This window comes from Astatotilapia calliptera, chromosome 16, assembly GCF_964374335.1.
Source record: "Astatotilapia calliptera chromosome 16, fAstCal68.1, whole genome shotgun sequence".
In the NCBI taxonomy this organism is placed as follows: Eukaryota; Metazoa; Chordata; class Actinopteri; order Cichliformes; family Cichlidae; genus Astatotilapia; species Astatotilapia calliptera.
The window spans coordinates 25,461,094-25,487,874 of NC_137437.1; the positions used below are offsets into that span (position 1 = coordinate 25,461,094).

The window sequence follows — 26,781 nt, forward strand, 5'->3', positions numbered from 1 at the left end:
TTATCACTGTGGCCAAGCCGAGTAGACTGCAGTGCAGAAAATTTAAGACCAATTTATTTTCATTTTCCAGTCTTATGTTTTCTTATTAAATCAAATGAAGCAAATGCAAGTCCACAGTGCATGATCAGCCTACGCAACACATCACAAAGTGGCCATATTTTATTTCCACACCCTGCCATAACAGCTATAAAGCCAATCTACATCCACCAGTCAATCATAAGAGACTAAACATCAACCAATGGTTTCTTACAGGAAACATAGTGACTACACATTTACATAACACCCAGCTAAATAAACAGCAGAGAGCTGCAGTGCTCAGAGGGAGGTGAGTTGAGAGATTGATAACACACACCTCCAGCTCTAGATCACAAGCCAGCTCATTTTATAATCAGTGTTTTCCAATTCCCTAGTAATGACCAACATCTCAACCACCAACACAACCAAAATGACATCTACTTTTTCCATTATTTTTTTCTAGTGGCATCATACTTGTTTGCATTCTTTAATGAAGGCTTTCATCGCCTCCTCATGAAACCTGCACAGATTTCACACTTTCTCTGTAAAATAAGTGTGTTTCTGCAATACAGCGAGTTTTCTTGCTAATGTGACCAATGATGCATATTCTAGGCACTGTGTACTGCTGCTACAAATTCCCCATGTTAATGTTAACTATTTATGTTCAGCACAAATGTTGGTGCAAAACTCAAGTTACAGAAGTTATAACCATTCTGTACTCCACCTGATGCATGCATGTTCACAACTTGCGTGTGGCTCCAACACATTTAAGCAGTCAAACATCCTTGTTTTGTATCCACTACCCCGTTTCCATCGTATAAGATACCCAATTACGCTGCATTACACTAAGGTCATAGCGAACCAGTAGCAGGCTAGGCGACGTTCTTGCGCATCTGGCAAAGTTATATACAAAATGCCACAATAATACTCGTTTTCTTCATTACTGGAGGGCTGTTATTACTCTTATCTTGTCTTCACACCTCCTCCTTACTGACGCATCTCTCAGAGCTCTGTCTATGCTGGCCAAGAGGCGCGCTCTCGCTTGCGCGTCCCCTTCCGTCGGCACACGGACGGGTGTCGGCGTGAGCGTCGTTGAGCTGTGAATGGACATTAATGGGGAATGTAATACACTTCTCTCAGTGACTGGTTTCGTCTGTTATTTAATCGCTGCAGCGGAAGAGTGGGTAAGTTTATTTTCTGCAGGTTGTGCATTTATTGAGAGACAGACTGTGTTCAGCTTTTGAATTCATGGACCGAAATTAGGAAGTACTTTCTAGACAGAGACAGATCTCTATGTGCCAAGTGCATATTAAGCTTAATTAATGTGGCATCAATATAGTCTTGGTACCCTAATTGTTTTTTGAAATGTCACTCAGATATTGCAACGTTGTCTTTGTACATGTATAAATCAAAGCAGAGCTCCCACTTTGCCTCCACCTTTGTGCAAAGCACAACTATTTCCACGCTTATAATTCGATAAAGTCTGAACTGGATGTTCAAAAAGACTCAGGAACGATGCACCATCTTTACACTTGTACCTTTCTATTTTTTGATAAAGTTACAGTCCTTCGTTTTCTTTTCTTTTATTCAGTTTACCCTCCTCTCAGATCTAACACAGTGACTTCATAATGAGCGTGCGGTTTTAATTATATAAGAGACAGCAACAAATTAATGTACCTGCTCCTGGTACAGGCTGTTTTTGCATTGACTGAGTATTGTTTGGATCTTCATGGCTTATCAAGAGTGAAAAAGGATGAGGAAAAAAAATCATCTTGTCTTGAAATGTTCTTCTGAAAGCAAAGGCTTTCGAGTTGCTACATGTGTGTTTGTGAATATATAATACAGCCATATTCTCTGGCTGCTCATAATGTGCTTCACATCAGAAGGACATTTTATAGCAGGCAATCAGGTTTCCAAATACCTGGTGGAATTCAGCTACAAGGCTTTTTTGCTGCAATGAAATAGTTCTTTGACCAGCAGCATCAGCAGGTTCACTGGTGTTCCTGGACCAACCCATGGAAGATCAAACCTACAGCATTACATCAAGTGTGCTCAAGGAGGAGGATGATGTGTGGTAGAGACAGGCAGAGCCTTGTATGTGAAGGGAGTGTGGATGTGTTTGTGTGCGTATTACAGCATATGTGTAGGATTATGTGCTGGTATGATAAAGAGAGAGTGAGAAACAGTGATGGCATCAAAGGAGAGGCTTTGCTTTTTCATATAGTTGTGAGAACCAAGCATGGTCACATATCTGACTGCATGCATGTTCATGCACATCTGCAGATGTGAATGTCAATATCCTAATGGGCCAATTTGGCAACATTTATATCTACTAACAACATTTGAAAAAAAGAGTATTTCTTCCCTGATGTGTGCACATGGCTGAGTCTTTTTATGGAAAATATGGCAAGGTTAGTTTATAGTAAGGTTATACAATGACTTGGCTAATGGTGAAAGTCTGTGTTTTCAGGATATGGAAATATCAATGCTAATCGCAGGGCTTGTCCTGGCTACATGTCAGTTGGACACAGTAAATGTTCATCCACCCCTGACTTCCTGCCTCGTTATAAAGGATATACATCTTGCTCCACTGACATTAATATTGAGATAAGATGTACATATGGATATAACTCCCAGGATACTAGAGTGGTCCATGTGCACGCACAGCAAAGTGCCACACCATCCTTCAGAAGCTTGAGGACAGTATTAAGGACTCTTTCATTTAAATGACATGAAATATTTGAGAAGGTCTCCACGCTGGGCTCTTTTTCTGGTCAAGGTGACACATTTACTTATGGAACTTAATTACAGCTGCGAAGTTATCTTGGAAAGAAAAATAATGGACCTCAGTGATGAGTAGCAGAGTCAGACCAAGGACACGTCGTGGCTCGTGATGGTCTGAGGGCCCCGGAGTAGCAAGTATTTAGTGTAGCTCATGCTAACTGATTCCCATAGATACAATATCACATACCAGAGTGATGCTTTATCCATTTCATGCTTAACAAAAAGATCCAAGTCATTGCAAAATCCATTCTAAAATTTATGTTGCAACATATACTGCAAGACAGAGTAGGATTTTATTTTTTAAATATCAATAAGAGCAGTAGTACAGCAATAGAATCAATTTTGCCTGAGGCTAGTTTTTATTGACAGTTTGTCCTACCTCATCCTTACTTGTGATCATGCTTGATTCTGCAAGAACATATTTACCTCATTAAATTATTAAAGCTTCATACATCTTTAGCTGACACATTTGATTTTGGTCAAAGGTCAAATTTACAGATAGGAAATTTATGAGAGCCCATTTTAATAGTCACAGTTTTAATAGCAATGGTACTACACTACTTCTGTGTTTCTTAACGAGGGTTTAGGGACCTTCGGGGAAGGAGGTGGGTGGGGTTGGAGAGACTTACAAAGACTTCAATAAAAAGAGAAACATTAAAAGCAAACAAAACATGGAAAATGAGCAGAATATATATATATAAACATTTAGCAACAGAAAAAGCAAACAAAACACAAAATGACAAGGGTTCAACAATAAAACAGACACCCATGTCACACATTCTGCTAATTCACCCAGAGTACATCACGGTATTCTGTGTAAGAAATGATAAAAGCATCCCTGCAACTTTATGTAAATGTGAATGTAACATTAATATTTCCCTTACGCTGAAAGGTAGCTGAAAAATATGCCTCTGAGAAGTTCTGAGAGGCAATGTTGGTAAACTTTAGGCTGTAAGCTTGGGCTGCAGGATTATTATTATAATTACTCCATAAGGGATGAGCAGTAAAGAGCAAAGCTCTATGGCAATACTGAATAACCTGTGCGTTGATGCATTGTGCTCTGAATATTTTACAGTTTGAGTTTTTGCAGCCCCTCAAAGGAAACTAGCAAACAGCACTGAGTAGATGAACTAAACCAAAAGGTGTAGCGGATGTGTTTGCTCACTACAAAAATGATATTTACCTTGTGTTCCCCTTCTGTTTATGTCATGCTCCGATAAACTTGTTTTCTTTGCATCACAGTGGATTTCAGTGCTTAGCTGAGAGTTCTTCATCTAACATAAGACTCTTTAAATATTTAAAAGTATGTAATATCTGTAGTTTTGTGATTGGTATGCAGACAAGACCTGCTGTTTCTGTTTACACTTTGAATTATTTGATAGTATCAGCAGTGCAAAAGACAGTATATCAGCAAAATAGAACATCTTATATTGTTTGTCCTGAAGGGGTATTTGTTTGCTGTCTTTACTCTTAAATACACATGTTATCCTTTACCTGTGGCCAGTCTTTTACCTCAAAACATAATTTTATTAGAGAAATGAAGCTTTTAAGATTTCTCTTTCAGCTGATCCAAGTAAATCAGATGAGGGCTGGCACATTTTTCATAAATGTAATGGCTTAAATCGTTTTAAAGAAAGACTTCTGGGACAAGCATTATCTTGTCTTCTTTCCATTTCCCTCTGGCTCTTAACAAAGCCCAGCCACATACCTGATGTACATCTTTTCACTGACACATGTCACAGAATCAAGAGCCTCAATCAAAACCTGTCTAGACACATCTGACCAATTGCTACCAGACAATGAAAATATATCTTGTTGAATTCTCTGTCTCATAGCTCTGCCTGTCCTAAAAAGATGTGCATTACTGCTTTCCAGCTACCTTAAAAAGTCCAAGGCCTCCCCGAATCAATGTTTAATTAATTGTCACCAGTACATGGCAGATGAAAATTCAAATTAAGGGTTCTTATGCCTACATTAACCGCCAAAAGAAACCGAAATCTTGACAGCTCTTATTGTTTTTTTCATGGATTTTTGAAGGCGATGCTCAAAACCATGACAGCAGAGAACAAACATAGCAATATTGCACACTCTCATTTTTGTGTGTGAGAGAGAGATAGATAAGTGTGCAGAAACAATAAAATAGCCACCTATTTACTTGTTTTATTCTTAAAAATTAATTGAAGCCATTAGACATTAAATGACTTTGCAAGGGTGATGAATGCACACTCTAAAAGAAAAATACAAAATGAAAAGAAAAACAGGGGTTTGTTATTAGCCCTGAAGAGTCCATCATCTGGTCATATCTAACTGAGTGGACTCTGCCCTGGACCTTGAAAGATGGTCTCCCCTATGGCATCTTATATGAAATTGACTCCTAATGGAACAGGGGGGGAGGACCCATAAAGACCCATTAGCGGCACCTAGAGGCTGTAATGTCCATTACACAGAGTGTTTTAAGGAATAAACAACTCATCATACTTATATGCTCATCTTGAAAGCTTATGTAACAATATCACTTGGTTAGGTTTGTTTTCTGAGAGCAATGCAGTAAAGACCACAGGATCTCATATGTCCATCCATGTATTCAATTCTATTCTATGTCTCTTTCTATGCCTGCATATCTTCTGGGGGCTGCATCAAAGAGACAGCCCAAAAAGTCTTTTGGAGACCTGAAAGTCTCACAGAATCCTTGCATTCATCCCAAAGGGAATAGTGTAGCACAGTTCCCCCTTTTTCTGCCAGTTCTTCCCTTTGAAAACTCAAAGCGTCACTAACTTATCCTTCCAAAAGGTGCAGTTATTTTTGTATCATTTATATAAATTATATAACATTCCTGTCAATAATATTATTGATAATGTTAAAAAAACAGATTTATGATGTGGACATGCTATGAAAAAGGTGAAGGCAAGCAAACAGCACTATTTGGTTCATTTTCTTAAACACATTTGATGATACACTATGAAACAGTGATGGTGGTAGACATGTTTTTATTGAAGTGGGGGTGATTGTTTGTTGGAAGTACCATATAATAAAGAAATTCACGCTGCATTTGCATTCTGCTGTTCCCTTTTCATCTGCTCTAATAGGTTTATTAAAAGTGGATCACCATTAGAAACAAAGGGCAAAGTGGCCTGTAGATAACTGCTGATGCCTTTCAAAGCCTAAAATTGCTTAAATTTGACTCTGACAGCTATCTGTGAAAACATTCCCTATCTATAAGCCTCCCGCAGGCTTTACACCTTAGTATACGTTTGCAAAGGTGTTTGTCTATGTAAATACAGATGTTCTTGCATGTAGTCTTCCAACTCAAATACAACATGTAAGCCCACAGCGTTGATGCTTTATGTAGGTAGAATGCTGTACTGTTGAAAAGTTGTCATGTACGGGTAAGGTAATGACAGCAAAATTAAAAGTGAAGAGGAAGAAACTCTGAAAAAATATTACTTTGAATCTGGGTCAGGGACAAGTTTCTGCCCAAGTGGAGGAGTTTAAATACATCAGGATCTTACTCAGTAGTGAGGGGAGAGTGAAGTGGGAGATTGATAGATGGATTGGTGCCGTCTGTAGTGATGTGGATGCTGTAGTAGTCTGTTAAGGTGAAGAGGAGCTGAGTGTTAAGGTTTATGGTCAGTCTATGGTCCCACCTTCATCTATGGCCATGAACTCTAGGTACTGATGGAAAGAATTCGATCACAGATTTGAGTGGCAGAAATGAGTTTCCTCCTAAGAGTGGATGAGCTGTCCCTTATCAATAGGATAAGGAGTTTGGTCATTTGGGAAGCTGGGGGAGGTTTTCTAAGAGAGAATTTAATAATTCTTAGCAGGCTTGCGTCAGTATCCTCTGAGATGGGATGAGGACATGGCCTGGCAGAAGGAGGTTTGGGGTTCTCTGCTTAGACTACTGCCTTTGTGAGCTAGACATGGATGGATGGACGGACGGACAGACGGACGGACGGACGGATGGATGACAGACGGATGGATGGATGGACGGATGGATGGATGGATGGACGGATGGACGGATGGATGGACGGACGGACGGATGGATGGATGGACAGACAGATGGATGGACGGATGGACGGATGGATGACAGACGGATGGATGGATGGACGGATGGATGGATTGACGGATGGATGGATGGATGGATGGATGGATGGATGGATGGATGGATGACAGATGGATGGATGGACGGATGGATGGACGGATGGATGGATGGATGGATGGATGGATGACAGATGGATGGATGGATGGATGGACGGATGGATGGATGGATGGATGGATGGATGGATGGATGGATGGACGGATGGATGGACGGATGGATGGACGGACGGACGGATGGATGGATGGACAGACAGATGGATGGACGGATGGACGGATGGATGACAGACGGATGGATGGATGGACGGATGGATGGATTGACGGATGGATGGATGGATGGATGGATGGATGACAGATGGATGGATGGATGGATGGATGGACGGATGGATGGACGGATGGATGGATGGATGGATGGATGGATGGATGGATGGACGGATGGATGGATGGATGGACGGACAGTACACAGCTACAGCATGTAGACAATGCTGTGCTAAGCTCTGCATAGTACCAACACACAACCATGTTGAGCACTTCACTAACAGGATGAAAAGACACAATGCTTGGCCAAGTATCTTTCTTTGGAAATCGGGAGTTCCGGTACACAGTGAGGGTGTTGTTCTAGTGGGTCAAGTGAGAAAAGAAATCATGGGAAGCGTCAAAGCACCGACAGTGCCACAGGTTTTTTGGATAACACCTAGATATAGTAGGGATGAGTGCGACTAATTAACTCTACATTAAAATGTTGCTGTTTGACACCAGAAATTCAAGTTGCCAACTGGCATGCTTCTGTAGTACTTTTATGTGGCTGCATATAGTCTGTGTAAGAATATAACTAAGAAACCATTGTTTAACTCGAGTGATTAGACTGGGCTCAGTTTTAAATGTTTTCTGTCGTTTTTTCTGTCTTTTAGGCTAGTCGACTAGTCTATTTATTTTCTTGTTTAACTTCAATAAATTAGTCTCCAGGAACATCCCTAGATGGTAGCTGTTGAACCTAAACAGAACTGTCATAACCAGCTTAACAAATACTGAAAGCCTTTATTGCTTTTACTCAAATGTAAAGAGTCAGATTCAGCAGCGTTATCTTTACTTTACCTGTCTCTCAAGGCATCCATTCCATGTGTCTACTCCGCTCTTGTGTTTGTGCCACACTGACACACACAGGGAAGGAGAAGATGCAACACCAACACACAAGCATGTTATTTTGAAAAGCATATAATGCAAACATGTTTAAGGACCCAAAATACAGAGACTTTTATGACTCTTTATAGCTAAGGTCAAATAATTGTGATGATTTCACGGTCCATGAGCTTACAATTTTTACATAGTTAAAATTACACAATAATGTAAAAATCTAGGAAGACAGATAAAAGTCAGAGAGATCCAATAAGAGCCATTACACAATACTGAAATTAAAAAACAGTAGAGAAATTAAAAAAAAATCTAACCCAAGATTAAAAGCTATTCAAAGAATGAATAAAACTAGTGATGGAAGTAAATCAAAAGCTAAAACGTAAACATCCTTCCTAAATACATGTCTGCTCAAACAGGCATTTGGGTAATGTTTGTGTACCAGTTCTGGTTTTATGTATTTATGAACTGTAAACCTTGGAGATGCAGGCAGCGCATTCCACTGTTCAGATCCCACAGCCTCAAAAGCTTGATTACCCAGGGTCCTTAGGCAAACTGTGTGACCACATACACAGGAGCTGATGCAGTATTTGCACATAAGGATGAGAATTTTAAACTGGCAAACCTCTGTATTATCTGTTGCGAGCTCTAAGAAATTGTGTGGCACCTGTTTATTGACAGCATTAAAGAACTTGAGCCTTTATGAACTCTAAGCTTTATAAGGTTTTCCCCTTAAGGAAAAGGTAAATATAATCAAAGTGGTATCATATTGTAAAACTCTCTACAACATGTCTCAAGGCCAGCAAACATAAAGACAATAACTGAGCTCTGCTAGACATTATGAGATAATTAGGAGGTGTGAAGTTTAAAAAATGCATAGCAAACCCCAGATTTTTAAGATAAGAAATAAACCAGTATATACCTTTGCCTGACACGCTAACCAGTTGCAAACTTCATAATCAGGAGTGAAATGCAGAGGTCAGGTAGCATTAACACAGAACAATCACGCGGATAAGAGGATATTAAATGATCATTTAAATTCTCAGAAGAGCAGCTACAGATCTCTCATGAGGAAAAGTATCTTTTTTCCAAAAGCCAGGCTGAATATCATCATAAATATTGTGCCTGTCTGTAGCTGGCTATAGTTCAAGGACACAGCAGGGTCTAAGCAAGGCTACTACTTAAGTAAAATAGGGGTAGGTAAATCCTGACAATGAGGGCTTAATTACTGCTACTCTAGCAGGGCCAACACTGACAAAACTTTTAACAGAGGACAGTATTAGTAGAAGATGACTTCATTTTGCTAATCAATGGCATCAGAGCTTGAAAGCTGATAAGTTGAAATAAGTTCTGAACAGTCAGAGATGAAGCTGATACGTCACACGACGAATACTGCTCCTCATAACCATAACCTTATCAAGAAAAGAGTAAAAAACTTATTATCGCCATGGACAGAAAAGCATTGTAGAGAAGAGTGGGGTGATGAAACAATGTTATTGATAGCATCAAATTCAATCTTTAGATTTCTTTTATGATGCATTCAATAACTGTAAGTGCTCGGGTCAGAAACGCTTCTGTCTAAGACAGCCGACAGCATCCGTCCTCGGAAGAAAAACATTGCAAAGACATTTAGTCCTGGTTTTTAGTGGTTTTAGCCACACTGTCCTGCAGAATTGAACAATCTTCATTAAAAGTTTATTGCTTTGTGAATTGGGGACCCAGACAGGAGTAAAGGGGTACAGCATTTTAGTAGAGCCTTGAATGGTATGTACTGCAAGTTATGCAGCTTAAAGGGATTTTCAGTGCTGTTCATCCAGGCACCAGCAGTCTGAATACAAATTTCTAATTGGCTTTTCCCTAGCGGTTTTCTTCAGTTCAGGTTGAAACATCCTCCACTTAAAAGGTCAAATAATTCCCTCTGCTTGTAGTTCAATTTCAGCTCATTTTCACCACTGGGAACACAAGTTGTGTGTCAGTTCAGGATTTCTTCATTGAGGACAAACCTGTTAAATAAATCACGAAGTTTTGATTTATTAAAAAAGAAAAACAGGAGTGTTTTCTGTGATGTTACCAAAACAATGTGGCTTAAATTAGTATCCAGCTGAGTCACATTGGTGAGATTGTTTTCAAACTAAATTCATCCATCCAATCCCTTAACTGCTCGTTCAGTTTACATGGTTACAGAGCCTCTGGAGCATATCCCAGTTGTTATGTGGCGAGGAGGGGTACACCCTGGACAGATCACTGATGCAAGGGTGTTTGAAATGATTTTGATTGTGATCCGATTGTGCAGCTTTTGTCCTTTACTCTTCCAGTGAGAATTGGCAGTGACCTCATCGATTCGTTCTAGCAACTTCCAGAGCTGTTAACTTTGTATGTGTGGGAGGGTTGTAGATGCAGGAAAGTAAAATAATGTTGCATTATTATTTGTGTGTTTAGGTGTTTGTGAGTTACACTGTAACTGTGAGTATTGTTGCTTGTGAAATGTGCATACTTCAGAGTAAGGATCAAAAAGCACAATGGATTTGTGTGCTGTCGGTGCGTCTCAGGCTCAAAACATGCATACCAAGATTTGCTAAGCTTTTATTTTGATTGCTCTGTACCGATGTACTCGAGCATCCTGATGTCAAAATTGGTCAGAGAATTTATCTCGGCAATTCATTTGTTATGACATGAAAGCTTAAACATAATGTATTGGTAGGACTGTAATGGCAAGACACTTTTTAAAAATACATGATATTTCTGTTTTTGCAACTCTCTACTGCAAATTCTGCAGCCCACAGTGACCGATGTGACAATCTCAAAAAGTTTAATTTACATAAATGTCTGTTAAGTCACTTTTTCCAAATAAGGTAACAAAATTGTAACTGCATCTAAAATTACCATATTTGTCTGTAGGGATGTTTCCATCAAAGGTTTCAGTCCACACACACATTAAAAGGTTTTACCACAGAGGTGTTGTAGATGAGATGGCTCTGCATGGGTTCTCTCTGGGTATTCTGACTTCCTCCTGCAGTTTAAAGAGAAGCATTTTAGGTAATTGGCTATTCTCATTTGGCTGCATGAATGGTTGTCTGCGTCTCTGTGTTAGCCCTATGACAAATTTGTGACTTGCCCAATGTACCCTTCGTCTTGCCCCATGAAAACTGGAAAAGGGCTCCAGCTCGCCCTGAAAGAAAATGTTTGAACTAGATCTTCAGGTTCTGGTGTATACAAGTTGGTGTAACTCTTCTCTGCATGTCCACTGATGCAAGTGTTTGCTTGGTTGTAATGCCTCTAAAGGGCTGGTCAGAGCAGGGAAATTTGTGGAAATGTACGGATGGAAAAACAAACTGATTTTCAATATGGCATAATCATGTGACATCTGAGGTGCAGAACAGGAGTGTAGTCCTTTTTTCATTTTTGATTGGAAGATCAGAGATAATTAGAAACAAAAAAGAAGCAGTGACACTGAGCCATTAATGTTGAACTGCAGGTCACAGTTATTCAAAACTGATGATACTGAAAACTGATATAAGAAAATGACTTTCTGACCTTATTAAAGCTTCCTTTTTTCCTGACCCCAAACATTTTGTTTTTACTAACAGCAACTATCAAATTAGTCATTTTCACTGAGAACAGAAATCTTTAAATTCAGTTTGCATTGCACTGGATAAAATACTGCAGATGTAAAACTTGTGTTGACTTTTGGCGTTAGTATGAGTTTAAAATAGAAACGTAGCCAACATCTTATGTTTGTTCCTGGTGTCTACTAGAGTATAGCTGTTCAAGAAGTCCTGATTTATCTCATTCTGGGCCTCTGTGCGGCCCCCTCAGTTCACCCACTGTATTAAAGAAGCTATTTTAGCTGCTATGTGTTTAAGGCCACCCTCCCTTCAAGCCAGTGTTCTTCTAACTGGTTGTTTTGTTAGAAAATTGTTTGAATAGCAGGTGGGTGTGATCACAGATCAAAATAAAGTAAAATAAAAAGGGCATTTAGATCACTCTGGGGTGTAGGCTTTAGGCTTTACAAGGGACTGACTAATCTCTGTATTTGAATCTTCATCTTTTTTAATATCCGTATCCATCATTACACCGGTGAAAATCATTAAAGGCAAAAGTAATCTAATCTTGTGTCACAAAAGTTTAAGCTGTATCCAGAATTGTTTTTTATATTACGTCTGAGTGTGGCGTGAAGCACAGTGTACTGTAGTACTGGTGTAAACTTCTTATTTCTGTGTAGCTTTGAATGTAGAAGCCCAGAAACAATTACCAGTGATGTGCTCTCTGGTAAATCCAAAGTAGACTTTAATAAGCAGTAAAAGAAGTAATAAAAGACAGGGATATAAAATGTATTCTGATAAGCTTTGTTTTCTGTAACTTCAAAGTTTGCCTACGCATCATGAACTGATTAAATACAGCAGGAAGTGCATGTGTGTCTATAAACCAATTGCTTGCTGCTGTGAGTAGACGTGAGATTCATCACATTCTTTTAAAAATTTTAGCATTTAGTTGAAAACAAGACAAATAAAAAGATTCTATTGCACTCTTAGAAATATTGTTACTTAATCTTATTACGTTCCTACATTTGATATGACACCCTTCAGTCTGCAGGAAAGCCTCCTCCCACTAAAGCAGTTTAGAGCACAGTGATAGTCTCGCAATAGAACTTTGTCAGTATTTGGGGGGAAAAGTAAATCTCTGCCCTTGTTAATTCATGAATCAGCTATGATGAGACACATTTTTGGAAAGCTGGGTTCAGTTTCACTAGCTACACCCAGGCCTGATTACTGCTAGACATGTGGATAACGAAATCACTTAAAAACAAGTTGTTCTGACAAAGTGAAATAGACTAAAAGATCTCAAATAGGAACAATCAACACTCTAAAGAAACAACTGAGAAAACAAGGTTATTGGCTATCAGTCTGAAAAGGGTTACAAAGGGTTTCTAAGGCTTTGGTACACCAGCAAACAACTGTGAGAGCCATTTTCCACAAGTGGAGAAAACTTGAAACAGTGATTAACCTTCCCAAGATTGGCTAGACCAAGATTACTCCAAGAGCAAATCAACAACTTATCAAGGTCACAAAAGAACTACAGAAATTAAGGACTCACTTCTCTAAGTTACGGTCTGTTTATTTCACCAATAAAAAAGAGACTTGGCAAAAACCCATAGGAGAGCTCAAAGGGAAAAGGCACTGTTTAACCAAAAAGAGCAGAAAGGCTTATCTCACACTTGCCAAAAAACATCTTGATTATTCCCAAAACTTTTGTGAAAATATTCCATGGGACAAAACTTTGTGAGTCCCATTACATCTGACATTAAACTAACACATCATTTTATAAAAACAGCATCATACCAATGGTCAAACATGGAGGTAGTGTGATGGTATGGGGAAATTCTGAAATTCCAAAAAGAAAATCCCCCAGTTATGCAGCAAGACAATGATCCAGAGTACACCAGTCCACCAAACAAAATAGAGGTTTTGGAGTGGCCTAGTCAAAAGTGGCATAAATGCCTTTGAGATTCTTTGGCATAACTTAAACAGGCCATTCATGTTTGAAAACCCTGAAGTATGGCTGAATTAAAACAATTCTGCAAAAGGAGAGTGGGCAAAAATTCCTCCACAGAGATATAAAACACTCATTGCCAACTACTGCAAACGCCTGATTTTACGTTTTTGCTGCCAAGGTGGGAAGAACCAGTTGTTAGGTTTAGGGGGCAAACCCTTTTCCCCCCCACATAGGGCGATTTAAGTTTGGATAGATTTAATTAAATCAACATTTAGAAACTGCATTTTGTATTTGCCTGTGTTATCTCTGTATAATATTGAAACTTGTTTGATCATCAGAAACATAAGTGTGTCATGTGTAAAAATATTTTTCAAAAACTGCAAAAAGAAAGAGAGTGATAAGAAAAGGGTCAAATACATTTACACAGAGCCATATATGGAGTATTTTCACAGATTCACTTTGCAGCATGACAAAAATACAGCCAGAGCCACGGAGAACAAGCAGAGGAAGAGTGAGGAGGGCCCTGATCTCCACATTACCTAGTCAGTATGGCATTAAATTAAAAGAAACTGAGGCAGGATAAATCCACAGAAGAACTGTGTTAATTGTGTTGTCAAGTATTGAGAGAAACTATTGCGATTTTAAAGGCAAAGCGGGGTCACAATAAATATTCATTTGTTGAGGTTTTTACTAATGTATGTAAATAGAAGAGCCATTATACAATACATTTAAATTTCATTGTATATTTTACACAAGTACATATCCACAATTGATTTCCCATATTACAAATTTAACACTGTTTTTTATACAAGTGCCATTTCCAGCAAAAGCAATACTTAAAACTCCAAAAGTAATCAAATTAAAAATGAGCAAAAGTCTCCTCAAATTACACCCAATTTACTTAGTACTCAGCAGAAATTAACCCTAGTAATTCACCACTCAAAACTCTGGAGACGGCAAGAATATGTGATTAAATATTGTAGTTTTTTTCCCTGACTTGCTTGAAAATTTGTTTTGAAAGCTTAACACCTTAGAGTTATATTATTAATCATAGTAATTTTTGAACCCCCTACAGTTATGTCAGCCTTTTGATACTGTATTCAGATTTTAAAGCTGCATACAAAAGAATTCAAAGCTTTTTTTCACCTTGCAGTCTCAAATCACTTGTCTGTTTTCAACAGTGAAGAACATGCAGTTTGAGTCAGCAGGATGGAAGTTTCAGTAATTTCATGTGTTTCTGACAGTATATTACTAATACACACATCAATCTCTCAAGAAATGTGTCTATAATAGTCATGTATAAAGTGTACAAATAATTTTACATTGATTTATCCACTTCTGGTACTTCAGTAATAGATTGTAATAGATCTCTTTAATTAGGAGTTAATTCATGATCTATAGGAAAAACAATAATCTTATTGAAATGATTGGTCAGTTTTCAAACCAATTCTCATGTTGTCAAAAATGTGGTTTCCATATTTTTAGTTGTGCTGTTGTATTAATGTACATTTGAAATTAAAAAGTCAATGCCTTAAATTAAAAAAAAAAATTTAATAATCAGTATGAAACAAGTCAAGACTGCCATTGTTAGAAAAAGGACAACATATCTTTAAATAACTTACTTCCACATGAACACTTTTTTCTCAAAGACTTCCCATCACTTTAGCCATTTGCTTCCAATCTCCCACCCGGTCCATTTAAACTGTGTCGTGTTAGAAGGTAACTCTTGCAGAATTAATGAACACCGGCGGAGGATATTAGCTCCTGCTGGTTTGAGGAACTATGAATGCACTTGGATTCATTTCATTTGGCTGATTATGCAGTATTACAGCTACTTATTAATTATCTAAATATAGTTATAGATTCACTATGCATATGTGGCAAAGTGTTCACAAATTCATAAGCACTCTTTAAAAGCTCTATGCTGAATTTCTCACCAAATTAGCTGTGCAGTGCAGAAAATGGCATGAGAGATCTTAGAAAAGGCTCACCCCCACCAGGATTCAAAATAAAAGCCTTACATGGTGTTTTACTCAAGGGTATAGGCAGGAACTGAGGTGGTGAAATTGTAGACTGATTAACTGTGGCTGTAAACTTAAACACAAACAAAATGTGTTTAACCTCTTTAACCATTAGGACTGCGCAACATTGATCGTCCCGACAATGATATATAATGACAAAAAAACCCCACATTTTCTGTAAATTCGGTGAATCTTGGGCAACTTGACTTGCGTGAAGTGTTTTCAGCTGGGCGTCTTGTACCTGGAGTTTAGTGTTACATACATTGAAACAGCAAAAATTTTCTTTGTGAGTATTTATTTCACGGCGTGCTGCGGAAAAAAGCCTGTTCTACGGGGGTTAGCACCTGATGGCTCTTTTTAGCTTCTCATCCGTAAACACTCTGCATACTATTTCACGTGATTAAGTTTATTTTGAAAAATCTCAACAGAATCTATTGTGAAAGGTTTATGTGGAAAATAAAGATGCGGACGGCGGAGCCACGCAATGGATTTACTGTCATTGTTGCTAACGACAACGCATAAAAACAGTCGCTTGTCCGTCCGTAGTGTGGTTATATTAAATATAAGAAAAAGAGAGAACTTCAAGAAATTCTACAGTGACCATCAAAACGATGAAAAAATATTGCCGTAAACAGTTTATTTTGCAACACCACGAAACAAACGGTAGCGTAATATGAAATGATAGATGTTTTTATATCGTCATCCGATATATATCGTTATATCGAACAGCCCTATTAACCATGCTGACTAACTTTAAATTTATCTGGCCTTTCATTTAAAATATTTTTTTCAAGGCTTAAATAACTAAAAAAAAAGTCATTTAAGTCACATAAATTTTAAAATTGTGTACTGCAATAAAATATCATAATAATATGTATTTTTTAAATGTACAAAGAAGCCAAGTAGTACTAAGTCTTCTGCAGTTTGTAAATATAATCAGCACATATCATGTTTAGGATCAAGAGCTGGTGAGACGAAAGTTATCACACAGTTATCAGTTAAACATTAACAATCACAGTGCTGTACTTTCCACTCTAAATGCAATTAAACCAGAAAAAAAAATGTTTAACTGCTTGCATATTCTTTGAGAGTTTTCTAATCTTGCTTTTCTCCACAGCGTGATAAGTGAAATAAGAATAACTTTTTTCCTTTTTTGTTGTAACTACTCACCAGTAATGTTTACTTTTTCAATCAATGCTCTCATCAGCTCAAATAACATTTGGCTCTTCAGCTGTAAATTGATGAGAGATAAGCACTCTTGTTTCCTGGCAGTAGCTGTAGGCAAATCCACTCACTGGCCACTTCATTAGAACCTCACCAGCACTGTGCTGGATGCCTGTTTGTCTTCAGAAATGCATTAATCCTTTGGGGCACATATTCAACAAGGTGCTGGAAACTTTCCTCAAAGATTTTGGTCCATATTGACATCATAGCATCACACGGTTGCTGCAGATTTATTGGCTCCACATCCACGATGCAAATCTGTTCTACCACATCCCAAAGTTGCTCTTTTAGATTTCTGATCTGTTGATGGTGGGCCAAAAAAAACTTTTGAGTTTATTCAAGTTTTGTGAAATTGCACAAGTTTTCCTGCTGAGAGCAGCCATTGGAAGATGGGTATGATGTGGAGAATAAGGCATGCATATCGTCAGTCAGCAACAAAACTGTAGACTGTAGCATTTAACTGATACTCAGCTGGTATGAAGGAAGTGTGGCAAGAAAATGTTCCCCACATTGTTCCACCACCACAAACCTAAACCACTGATTCAAGGAAGGATGGATCCATGCTTGTGTCTTAAATTCTGACTCTAAGATTCAAATTTCACATGATACATTAGAACAGACAACATTTTTTCTGTCTTACATTGTAAATTTTTAGTAAATCTATGTAAATTTTAGCCTCAGGCTTTGTGTTCTCAATAGTAATGCGTGTGTTAGAGATTTTCTACATTATACATTATAACCAAATCTCTATAATACAATATAATCAAGTAAGCCTTATATTTTAACCAAGTATGCCTTATATTTTGTGTGTTCATATATTTTCACATAACCAAGCCTATTGTTGAAGAATCACCTAACCAAGTCTATTGTTAAAGGAAAACTGATGCATTCCTTACCTCAGTGTCTGAGATGTTTGACAGCATGATATAATGATGCATTCTTTTCCTTTAGTGTCTGTGATGTCAGATAAAGCATGATATACTTCTGTATTCTTATCCCAGTGTGTGAAAGATCAGATAAGTTGATTTAATGTTTAACCTCTTCCCTGACAGTTAAAAGAGGAAGTACTATGTAACCCATTTTTGCCTTATAATAAAGCAAGCGAGCCTGTGCTCGGTGTGTTTTGTCTTCTCAGAGACATTCACCCGTGTGGGTGTCTTCTCAGAGACATTCACCCGTGCGCACGTTTTCTAATTACACTCTGAGTCGGTCTGCAGTTGTCTCATTTCTCTTACTTGTGTTTGAACAAATGTCTACCCCTGACAGCGTGCCACCCAGTGTCGTCTGAATTAAATCTGCTTTGAGGGTGGATGTGTTGTATGTTCTGCATATTTTGGTTTTAACAATGAGCTACAGTTGCCTTCCTGTCATCTTGGAGCAGACTGGCCATTCTTCTCCGACCTCTGGTGTCAATAAGGCATTTTGGCCTGCAGCTCACAGGACATTATCTCTTTTTTTGCACCATTCTCTGCGAACTGTAGAGATGGTTGTGTGGAAAAAATCCTAGTGGATTAGCACTTTCTGAAATGCTCAGAGCAGCGCTACTGGCACTAACACCAACAACCATGCCATGTTCAAAATCCCCATTCTTCCTCATTTTGATTCTCAATTTGACCTTCTGCAGGTCGTCTTGAGCATATCTACATACCAAAATGTTGATGCCATATGATTAGTTGATCAATGAGCAGTTGAACAGGCGTACCTAACAAAGCCGCCATTAAGTTTAGATTTCTCTGAAGTAAATACTAGTGTCAGTCTTCAGTTTCTGACATTAAATCTAGGAAAAGAAGTATTATCCCCCACTTGCTCTCCTGTTTACTTCCTGTCATTGTATTAATGAAGTGCTCAATTTAGGTATGTCATACACTGTATTTGCTTTACCTCATAAACTAATAACAGTGACAGACTCACCTAATTGTCTCCTTCAGTAGCGTTCTAATTCGGATAAGGACACCAAAGAGGAGGGTTGGGCAGACAAGGTTGTGTTGCCAGGATGTTCAGTGATGCTGACAGGAAAATGCTGTAAATTGTCATGAGGCCTTGTGTCGCTCCCCCACGCTCAGATGTTTGTGTAGTTGTTTTGTAGTATCTTTGTGAGCGGAAGATACTAGAAACATTTTAAACATTTGTTGTGCACTTTCGTCACCCCCAATAAAACGTGCTACTAGCCATGTGTTCTTCAAAGGGACTGAATCTCCTGAAATGGATTACCTTCATTCACAATAAACTGTAACTGACAGATACAGGTAGAAATGACCCATTCATTTTTAACTAAGTGCAGACAATGTTGGCATTTATTGCTACAAATACTTCTTCAGGTTCCTATGATTAGGTAGCAATCTTGCCCTTTAGGGCAGAGAGTGTATATGGCTTAAGTAGGGGCTAGTCTACAACTAGTTTTGCCTGTTTGGGTTCCTATAAGGAAAGTCTGTAGGTAACAAATTGTGAAATTTGGAGCATGCCTGTGCCCCCCATTGTAGGGCTAGAATGTGCAGTACATTTAACCATCTGTGTGCAGACCGAGTGGCCCCACATGGGCCCCAAGCTGCCATGTTTACTTGATATGGATGCTCAACAAAGTATTTCAGGGTTATTCTAAAATGTATATATAAAAGGAAGTCCATAATATACACTTTAACTTCCAAGCCAACACTTCAGAAGTTGAACCTGATCACATAATATATTTCACATATCACATATATATTCACACATACACTTAGACGTGAGTGTGTGAATTATATTTGCAAGGTCATATGTTCATGAATTGTCCAATGAAGGAGAAGGAGTAGATATATGAGGCACTTTAAGATGGTAATATCACAAATTATTGTACCTATCGGTGTATTTTGTTTGTGTTTCTAAAAAAAAATGTGTGGAGGTGATCTGTAACAGTGAACACCAAATAACCAATACTGCATTACCTGCCAAATGAAATGAAAACAACAGCAACAAATGCACTACAGCAGCTATATTTGCCTCTGGTGAGTGCTGAACCAGTTCCATCAAATTAAGTCCTCAGTGGGCATCTTGCCAGGTAATACATCTATCTCCATGAAGCAGGTAGGGAGAGCTGCCGGTGACATGGTGTGTATCCGCTTGTGTACAGAAACCCACGAGACACGTGGAGGACACAGGTCAGTGAGCGAGAACACTGCTGTAAAATAGAGATGACAGTAATTTAGTGTACTCAAAAAAATAAATAAAATAAAATCAATGAATTAGATCACATTAGTAGCTGGCACAAAATGTCCTTTAGTCTTTGTCACTGTTATCCTGAATGTTACACTTTTTTTACTGGTATTCTTTATCTAAATGAAAAAGTCTCGTCACTTGATTAAAAATAAGGCTAGAGCTGTTTAGTTTAGTTCAATGCCCTAAGCTATACAGGCTGTGCCCAGCAATGCTGTCCAAAGTCTGCCGGAATAGCCCCGTCCCACACCTTAGTAAGTTACTTTATCATTATAATATTGTAGTGGAAAGTATTTTTCTGTCCCAGAATGCAGAATTAATCTTTTAATTGTACTTTTATTCAACTTAGAAACAAATAAACAAACAGCAATAAAAGCAGTAATTAACCTCCTTAAACAGTTTCCTTTGCAGCGTTACTTCTGGCTAACTCTGTCATTTACCTCAACCCCAAAATTAAACAGATACAGAACAAGAAAATAAATAAACAGACAGATACTGCTCTGCCCTCATAGTGATTTATTTAGCATCTTTCCTGAGCTGTCAGTCACACAATCTGGTTTTTCACAACTCTCATCCTTCACAACAACACTTGGCAGCTTGATGTCCAGCCTGGGCCAAACTGTGTTTTAGAGATTGTAATCCACATGGTAAATGCAGCTTCCATGAAGCTGTAAGAAGAAAACAGAGAGAGAGTGAGAAGAGAAGGATTGAATGTCAGGGGAATGACACCTTTTTCACTGATTGCCATCCTTAAAAGTTGATGTTTGTGTGTATACATATAGTATACTGCACTGACTGTTTTGGTTTGTAAATGCTTTTACCGTATGTCTTTAAGTATTACTGAAAGACTCTGGTTAAGATTGGATTATACTGATCTCTATGACATCATCTGTGAAAGTTGGAGAACGATTTTAGCGCGTTTCTGCTTTGTCAGCCTCGAGGTGACAAAGCAATCTACATCCTGAATGTAGTAGACTGCAAGAGTACAATAATCTTGGAGCACAGTTTTATATAATAATTGGGTGCTGTGTAAATCGTCCAATATTAGCAAATGTAAAGATCATTAAAAGTAACTTTGCAGTGTTTGGGTCTCTTATATCTTATCGCAACTTATTCATAATATATAGACTGAAAGTAAATAACGAAAATAATGGAGCAACAGGGCAAACAATGGATTAAAAAGTTACTATGTAATTTTGAAACAATGTGGCTGTGATACAGTAAATTAAGTTCTTTCTGCAGTTTGCTATTTCTACAGTTTGCCAAATTCAAGCAAAGGGACTGGTATTTTTTTTTTTTTTTAACAAAGCAGATCAGACTAGATTCATGCTGGCTCACTGGAGCTTATCTTCAGATGACCTCGGACTGAAAGCCTGTCTTATAGAACATTTCAAGGCAAAAGCAGATGTTTTCTTTGTTGCATATAATAACTGGCTGACACTGTTTTTGCATACGTCAACCATTGTGCATGCACACAGAAATGCCCATACTCTATGTCTAAATATACATTTTTGCAAAGACACTGAAAAAAATAAACTATTTTCAGATGCACAGCTGAAAATATGGCAGTGCTGTAACACAGAGTGCGACAGAAGTGCAGCGGTAATTATCATTTATCTAACTGAGTAATCTGCATATTAAGTACTGTTAGGGTTTCTTGCAAACTCATCCGTGGGTAAATGGGAAGGAGTGTACAATTGCATCATTAAGCAGAGGAAGGAAATTTCATTGCCATTAAAGACTGATATCAAAGGTGTGAAGGAAGTAGAGACCATCTTGTAATGGGATTATACCAGCTGCGATGCAAGTGAGTTTTTAGACCACCATTAAATAAAATATACAGTCATGTGAATAAGAATGTTTCCACAAGACCCTACGCAGTCCTGTGAAAAATTAAGAATACTCTTAATGCTTCCATAGGAATTAAGAAGAGAAGTAGCAGCCAGACTGACAATCAAATGATTAATTAATTAATTAGCAAAGGGGAGTGAGCCAAAATTCTTCCACAATGATTGATTAAAAGACTACTTCACGTTATGGTATGGTATAACCTCTTGACTGCATAGATTCCTGCGAAAATGTTGTTTTTCTCATCACTGTATGTTGATTTACTAGACAAATCTAGTTTATAGGAAAAGTATCAAGAGGACAGAGGATGAATTAAGGTTCGTACTAGTGCCTGGGGGTATTAGCTACTCTATATTAAGGAGTCAAATCGCCCACCCATCATTTTTGATATCAGCTACACACCTGTAAAGTTTCATGACTGTGTCTTACACAGTTGTGACAGTTTCGTTGGACAAAATCTGTCCATAGTTAATCAGGATTTACTTTCAGTCAGTGTGGCAAAATTTGTTTTCTCAAACTCTGTTCCACCAAAAATGAGGTGTACACAATTTGTCATAAAATAACTATAGTTCACAAGGGGTTTGTGTCAGTGTGCTTTATCAATAGAAATCTGTACTTATCTTATGCAGTAAAACAATAACACTAAGCAGCAGTGGCACAGTCTGACTAAGGGATGGCCAGTGCCCACACCTTGGAGGATGCTGCAGTTGAAGAATACTCATCGCACAAGCCTGCCTCTGCACTGTTCTTAGTGAATTTCACCTACATATTATATCTTTATGGGGATTTCACCTAGATTACATTACAGTATGGCACCAGTAAGAGCTAACTATGGACAAGGTAAAGACACATTTGAAAATATTTTGTGCTAAGTCAGTAAGACTGAGGTATTGTGAACTGAAATCTCTTATCTCATTTACTCATTATATAGTCTTGCCACCCCACTCACCCACCCACAGAGCCCCGGACATACCGCCTGGGAATCGAACAGTCTCAATAGAGACCTGACAGTCAGAGTTTGGCTGCCTCTGCTGATTACCACATTAAGTGAAAGTACTGTACTTCTTGTGTTTCTATAGCAACAGTTTCCACTCTCGTCTTTGGGATACTGAGCAATTGGTGGAGGAGAGCTGCAATGGCAGCCAAATCTATGCTTTTTAATTTAATCACAGTGGCTGTTGCTAAATTAATGGCAGACCATTACACATTGGGTGTAATGGTCATACCTGCAAATAGGCCTCCATTTGGACTGAAGTTGCTGATCGTGGTTACAACTCTCTGATCATGCTGCTGGTGCTTTTTTATGTTTTATAAAACTTTTTAATCACATTAATTTTAAAAAGCCTTGATAACAACATATACACTAACAAATCATAACATGAAACATAAATTAATCATATTAACAACCAATGAACTGAACCATATTACTGTAGTAATCATTGGTGGTACTGTTGTTGCATGTTTGTACATGATTATGAGTGCTTGATAAGAAGGCAACTTAATTTTTTTAGGTTTGTGAAGGTTCGCTTATTATCCATGAGGCTTGTTCAGTTTTAAAACAAATAGCCTAGAGTCGCAGGTATTTAAACCCTAGTCGGGGGTGTTCCCCTAGAGGGGGTCCTGAGAGTTTCTGACCTAGTATTAATCGCGTGAATTGCCACATGAGCTAAGGTGTGAAAAAAAATTTGGGTCATTCCCATCATCATTATTGTTCCAGTCCACCATCATGTGAGCTATTAAGATAGGAAAGATGTAAATGGGGGGTTGAAATGCTTAGGAATTGATTGTTAGGTACTGAGAACTACTGTATCCTGGATGACTGAGAACCTACAGATATTTTGTACATGATTATATTAAAGTGTAATTCACTGTACTTTTAAAAAGTGCAAAAAAGTGCAGTGTCTTGAAATGCATCTCTACTGTTTTGGGGTCTTTTTCTCTCTCTCTCTCTCTCAATATTCACCTTTTTCACATTTCCATCTCCCTCTCTTTGTGTCCCAGGTGTTGATGAGTTGATGACTGACAGAAGTGATGTGATAGCAGGTCTGCCAGGTTAGACAGATCAGAGCAGACTGTCTGCTGCACAGTGAACCACCTGGATGCAACACGTTACAGCATAGACAGGTAGGACTGGAGTAATATATATGTAATGAAAGATTTGGCCAGACTTTTGTGGGCAAGGCAGCTGTTTCTCCAAGCTTTCTCAGCCAAGTAATGTTTCAAGACCCTAGCAGACTTTAAAAGCATATTTTTAATTAAAAGAAAACTGACTTAATTCATTTTGACATCTTTAATTTATGAAGTCCAAAAAGCGAGAAAATTGACTGATAGTTCAAAAGAAAAATAATAGTGCAAGTCTTTAAACTCCGTCAGAGATTGTAGCCCTATCGCTTAATAACAATTAATACATGCAGGCAAAAAATAAATTTAGACTTGCGCAGCCTTTCTTGAAAAGGAATTTAGTAAAATACAATTTCCCCTAAGCCCCTTTGATGTCTCACTCTCTTCATTTTCTCTTTGCTTGCAGAATGGATTTCCCCAATTACACTGAAGGGGTGTTTGCCACAAGCAACGTTAGCAGGAATGACTCACTGGAGACCACTGAACTTCCCCCTAGTGAAATCCTGCTTACTATAACTCTGTCTGTGCTGGCCATCCTCACCACATTTTTCAACTGCCTGGTGATAACAGCTATTGCAGTCACTCGCAAGTTGCACCACCCAGCCAACTACCTCATCTGCTCATTAGCAGTGACCGACTTACTGGTGGCTGTGCTGGTCATGCCCTTCAGTATCATCTACATCCAAAAGAAGAGCTGGGTCATGGGTCAGGTGGTGTGTACCTTCTGGTTAAGTGTGGATGTCACCTGCTGCACATGCTCCATTCTGCATCTTGCTGCAATCGCCATTGACCGTTACCGGGCTATCACAGACGCAGTGGAGTACTCTCGCAAACGTACAGGAGCCAGAGCTGGTGCAATGGTGGCAGTGGTGTGGCTCCTGTCCATCCTCATCTCACTCCCTCCTCTACTGTGGCAACACTACAGTGGCAATAATGACCATGAAAATGAGTGCATCATCATCCATCCTCACATGGCCTTCACCCTTTATTCAACACTCGGAGCATTTTATATTCCACTGCTGCTCATCCTCATCCTCTACTATAAAATCTACCTGGCCGCTCAGACCCTATATATGCGGAGGGAGGCTAGCCGGGCTAGCCGTCACTCATGCATGACCAATGGCAGCATGATCCCCTCTACCTATCCTGCTGGAGATGGTGATGCCGATGGCGGGCCTCGAAGTCCTGAGCCTGTAAGCCCACCGGAAAAGTCTTTCTCTGAACCCTCAACAGAGGAAACTCCACGTGAACGGGTCCGTGTGTCTGTAAAGGCCTTTAAGTGCAAGTCACGACGGCATGAGTCACGCAGTGAATCACGTCGTAGTCAGTTATACCAAGGACCTCGAATCTCGGGCTCACGAGAGCGCAAAGCGGCATCCACGCTGGGGTTGATAATAGGGGCCTTTGTCGTCTGTTGGTTGCCGTTTTTTGTCAAGGAATTGATTGTCAACACCTGCGGTTCTTGCAGTACTTCAGGGGAAATGGCTGACTTCCTGACATGGTTGGGCTACCTTAATTCTCTGATCAACCCTCTGATCTACACCATCTTCAATGAAGACTTCAAAAAAGCCTTCCAAAAACTTGTGAGGTGCAGTCATTACCTCTGATGATTATTTATGCATGATCAAACCTGTACACCATCTATATATGAGAGGAAACAAAATTAATGGCTTCAGGTCAAAAATACTGACTGAATAACTGAGTTATTATGTCTGAAAAAGAATAATTTAAAAGAGCAAAAGGATTGATACTGGAAAAGAAACTTCATCAGCCACTTCAGCAGCCTAAATGGCACCGACTCAGCAATGAGATGGTGCGAGTTCCCAATTGAAAATCAAGTCCTGCTATTTATAGAAGAGCCTGAGACCTCATTGATGTTAATTGGAGTATGTAAAGGGACACTGAGAAAATGTGCCATCACTGACCTTTTTTGAGGCCTGAGTTCTGAGCATTAGTGATCAGCCCCATTTATAGGTCTTGAAATAGCTGACCATTATGTCTGTTTCATCTAATGACCTCCCTTCTGCCGAGTCCACGCTGCTGGCTTAAATATTGGACATGTGTAAAATACCACAGTATACCAAGTTGTTGCTTTTTGTGGCTGTGATGTTATGAAAGGTGACTTGTTTTCTGACTGTTGCAATGATTGTTAGCAGAACTAGTATATATTTAGCCCTGCAAAACATTCCAAAAATATTAAACCTCCATTGATTGATGGTTTGACCTTCTTGTAAGTTAATGGTACAGGTACTGGCTTCATTTACTTGACAGTCTAAAAAGACATGGGAAGATATGGTCTAACTTTCATAAGATGTCAATGCCTGAACTTAACAAATAATATTTTAAATGTTTACAATTAACAGCGTAAAATGTAATTAATATAAAGAAAAAAATTTTAACATCTAGGGCTAAGTCATACCATAAATAACAACAAAATACTGGGGTACCAACATAAACTTGACCCTAAGACTTTTGAAAAGGTCTACTGTTACAAGTTATACAAAGCACTGCCACTTTTATTGATTTTTTTTCAACATCATTTGATTATTTCCTATGGTATTTATATATTATTTATCTAGTGGAACCAACACCCCATCTAGCTTCACTCCCACACCATAGCTAGCATTAGATTAATTGAAGGTGAGAGTCACTGGTGGAGAAATCCTCATTACACTACTCCCACTCAAGTACTTGGAATAGAACTACTATTTCTTTATTGGTTTCAAGAGGGCACATGATATGTTGATGGATGTGGATGAGTCAAGTGTGAGGGTGTACTGTATACCAATGAGATAATATAAGGCATTCCATAAACGTATATAGATCTCTGACAGTATGACCAGTCTGCTGTTTCTTCCTT

General features: G+C 38.6%; 1 protein-coding gene across 1 annotated transcript; it reads left to right on the plus strand.

Annotated features, from left to right (window-relative positions):
* The first annotated feature begins 1,062 nt into the window (after window positions 1-1,062).
* Window positions 1,063-26,308, plus strand: htr1fa (5-hydroxytryptamine (serotonin) receptor 1Fa). Its single transcript, XM_026145076.2, has 3 exons — window positions 1,063-1,199; window positions 23,802-23,924; window positions 24,328-26,308. Exon 3 carries the CDS (start codon window positions 24,329-24,331, stop codon window positions 25,526-25,528), a length of 1,200 nt encoding a protein of 399 aa, XP_026000861.1. The 5' UTR covers window positions 1,063-1,199; window positions 23,802-23,924; window position 24,328; the 3' UTR covers window positions 25,529-26,308.
* Window positions 26,309-26,781: the final 473 nt, after the last annotated feature.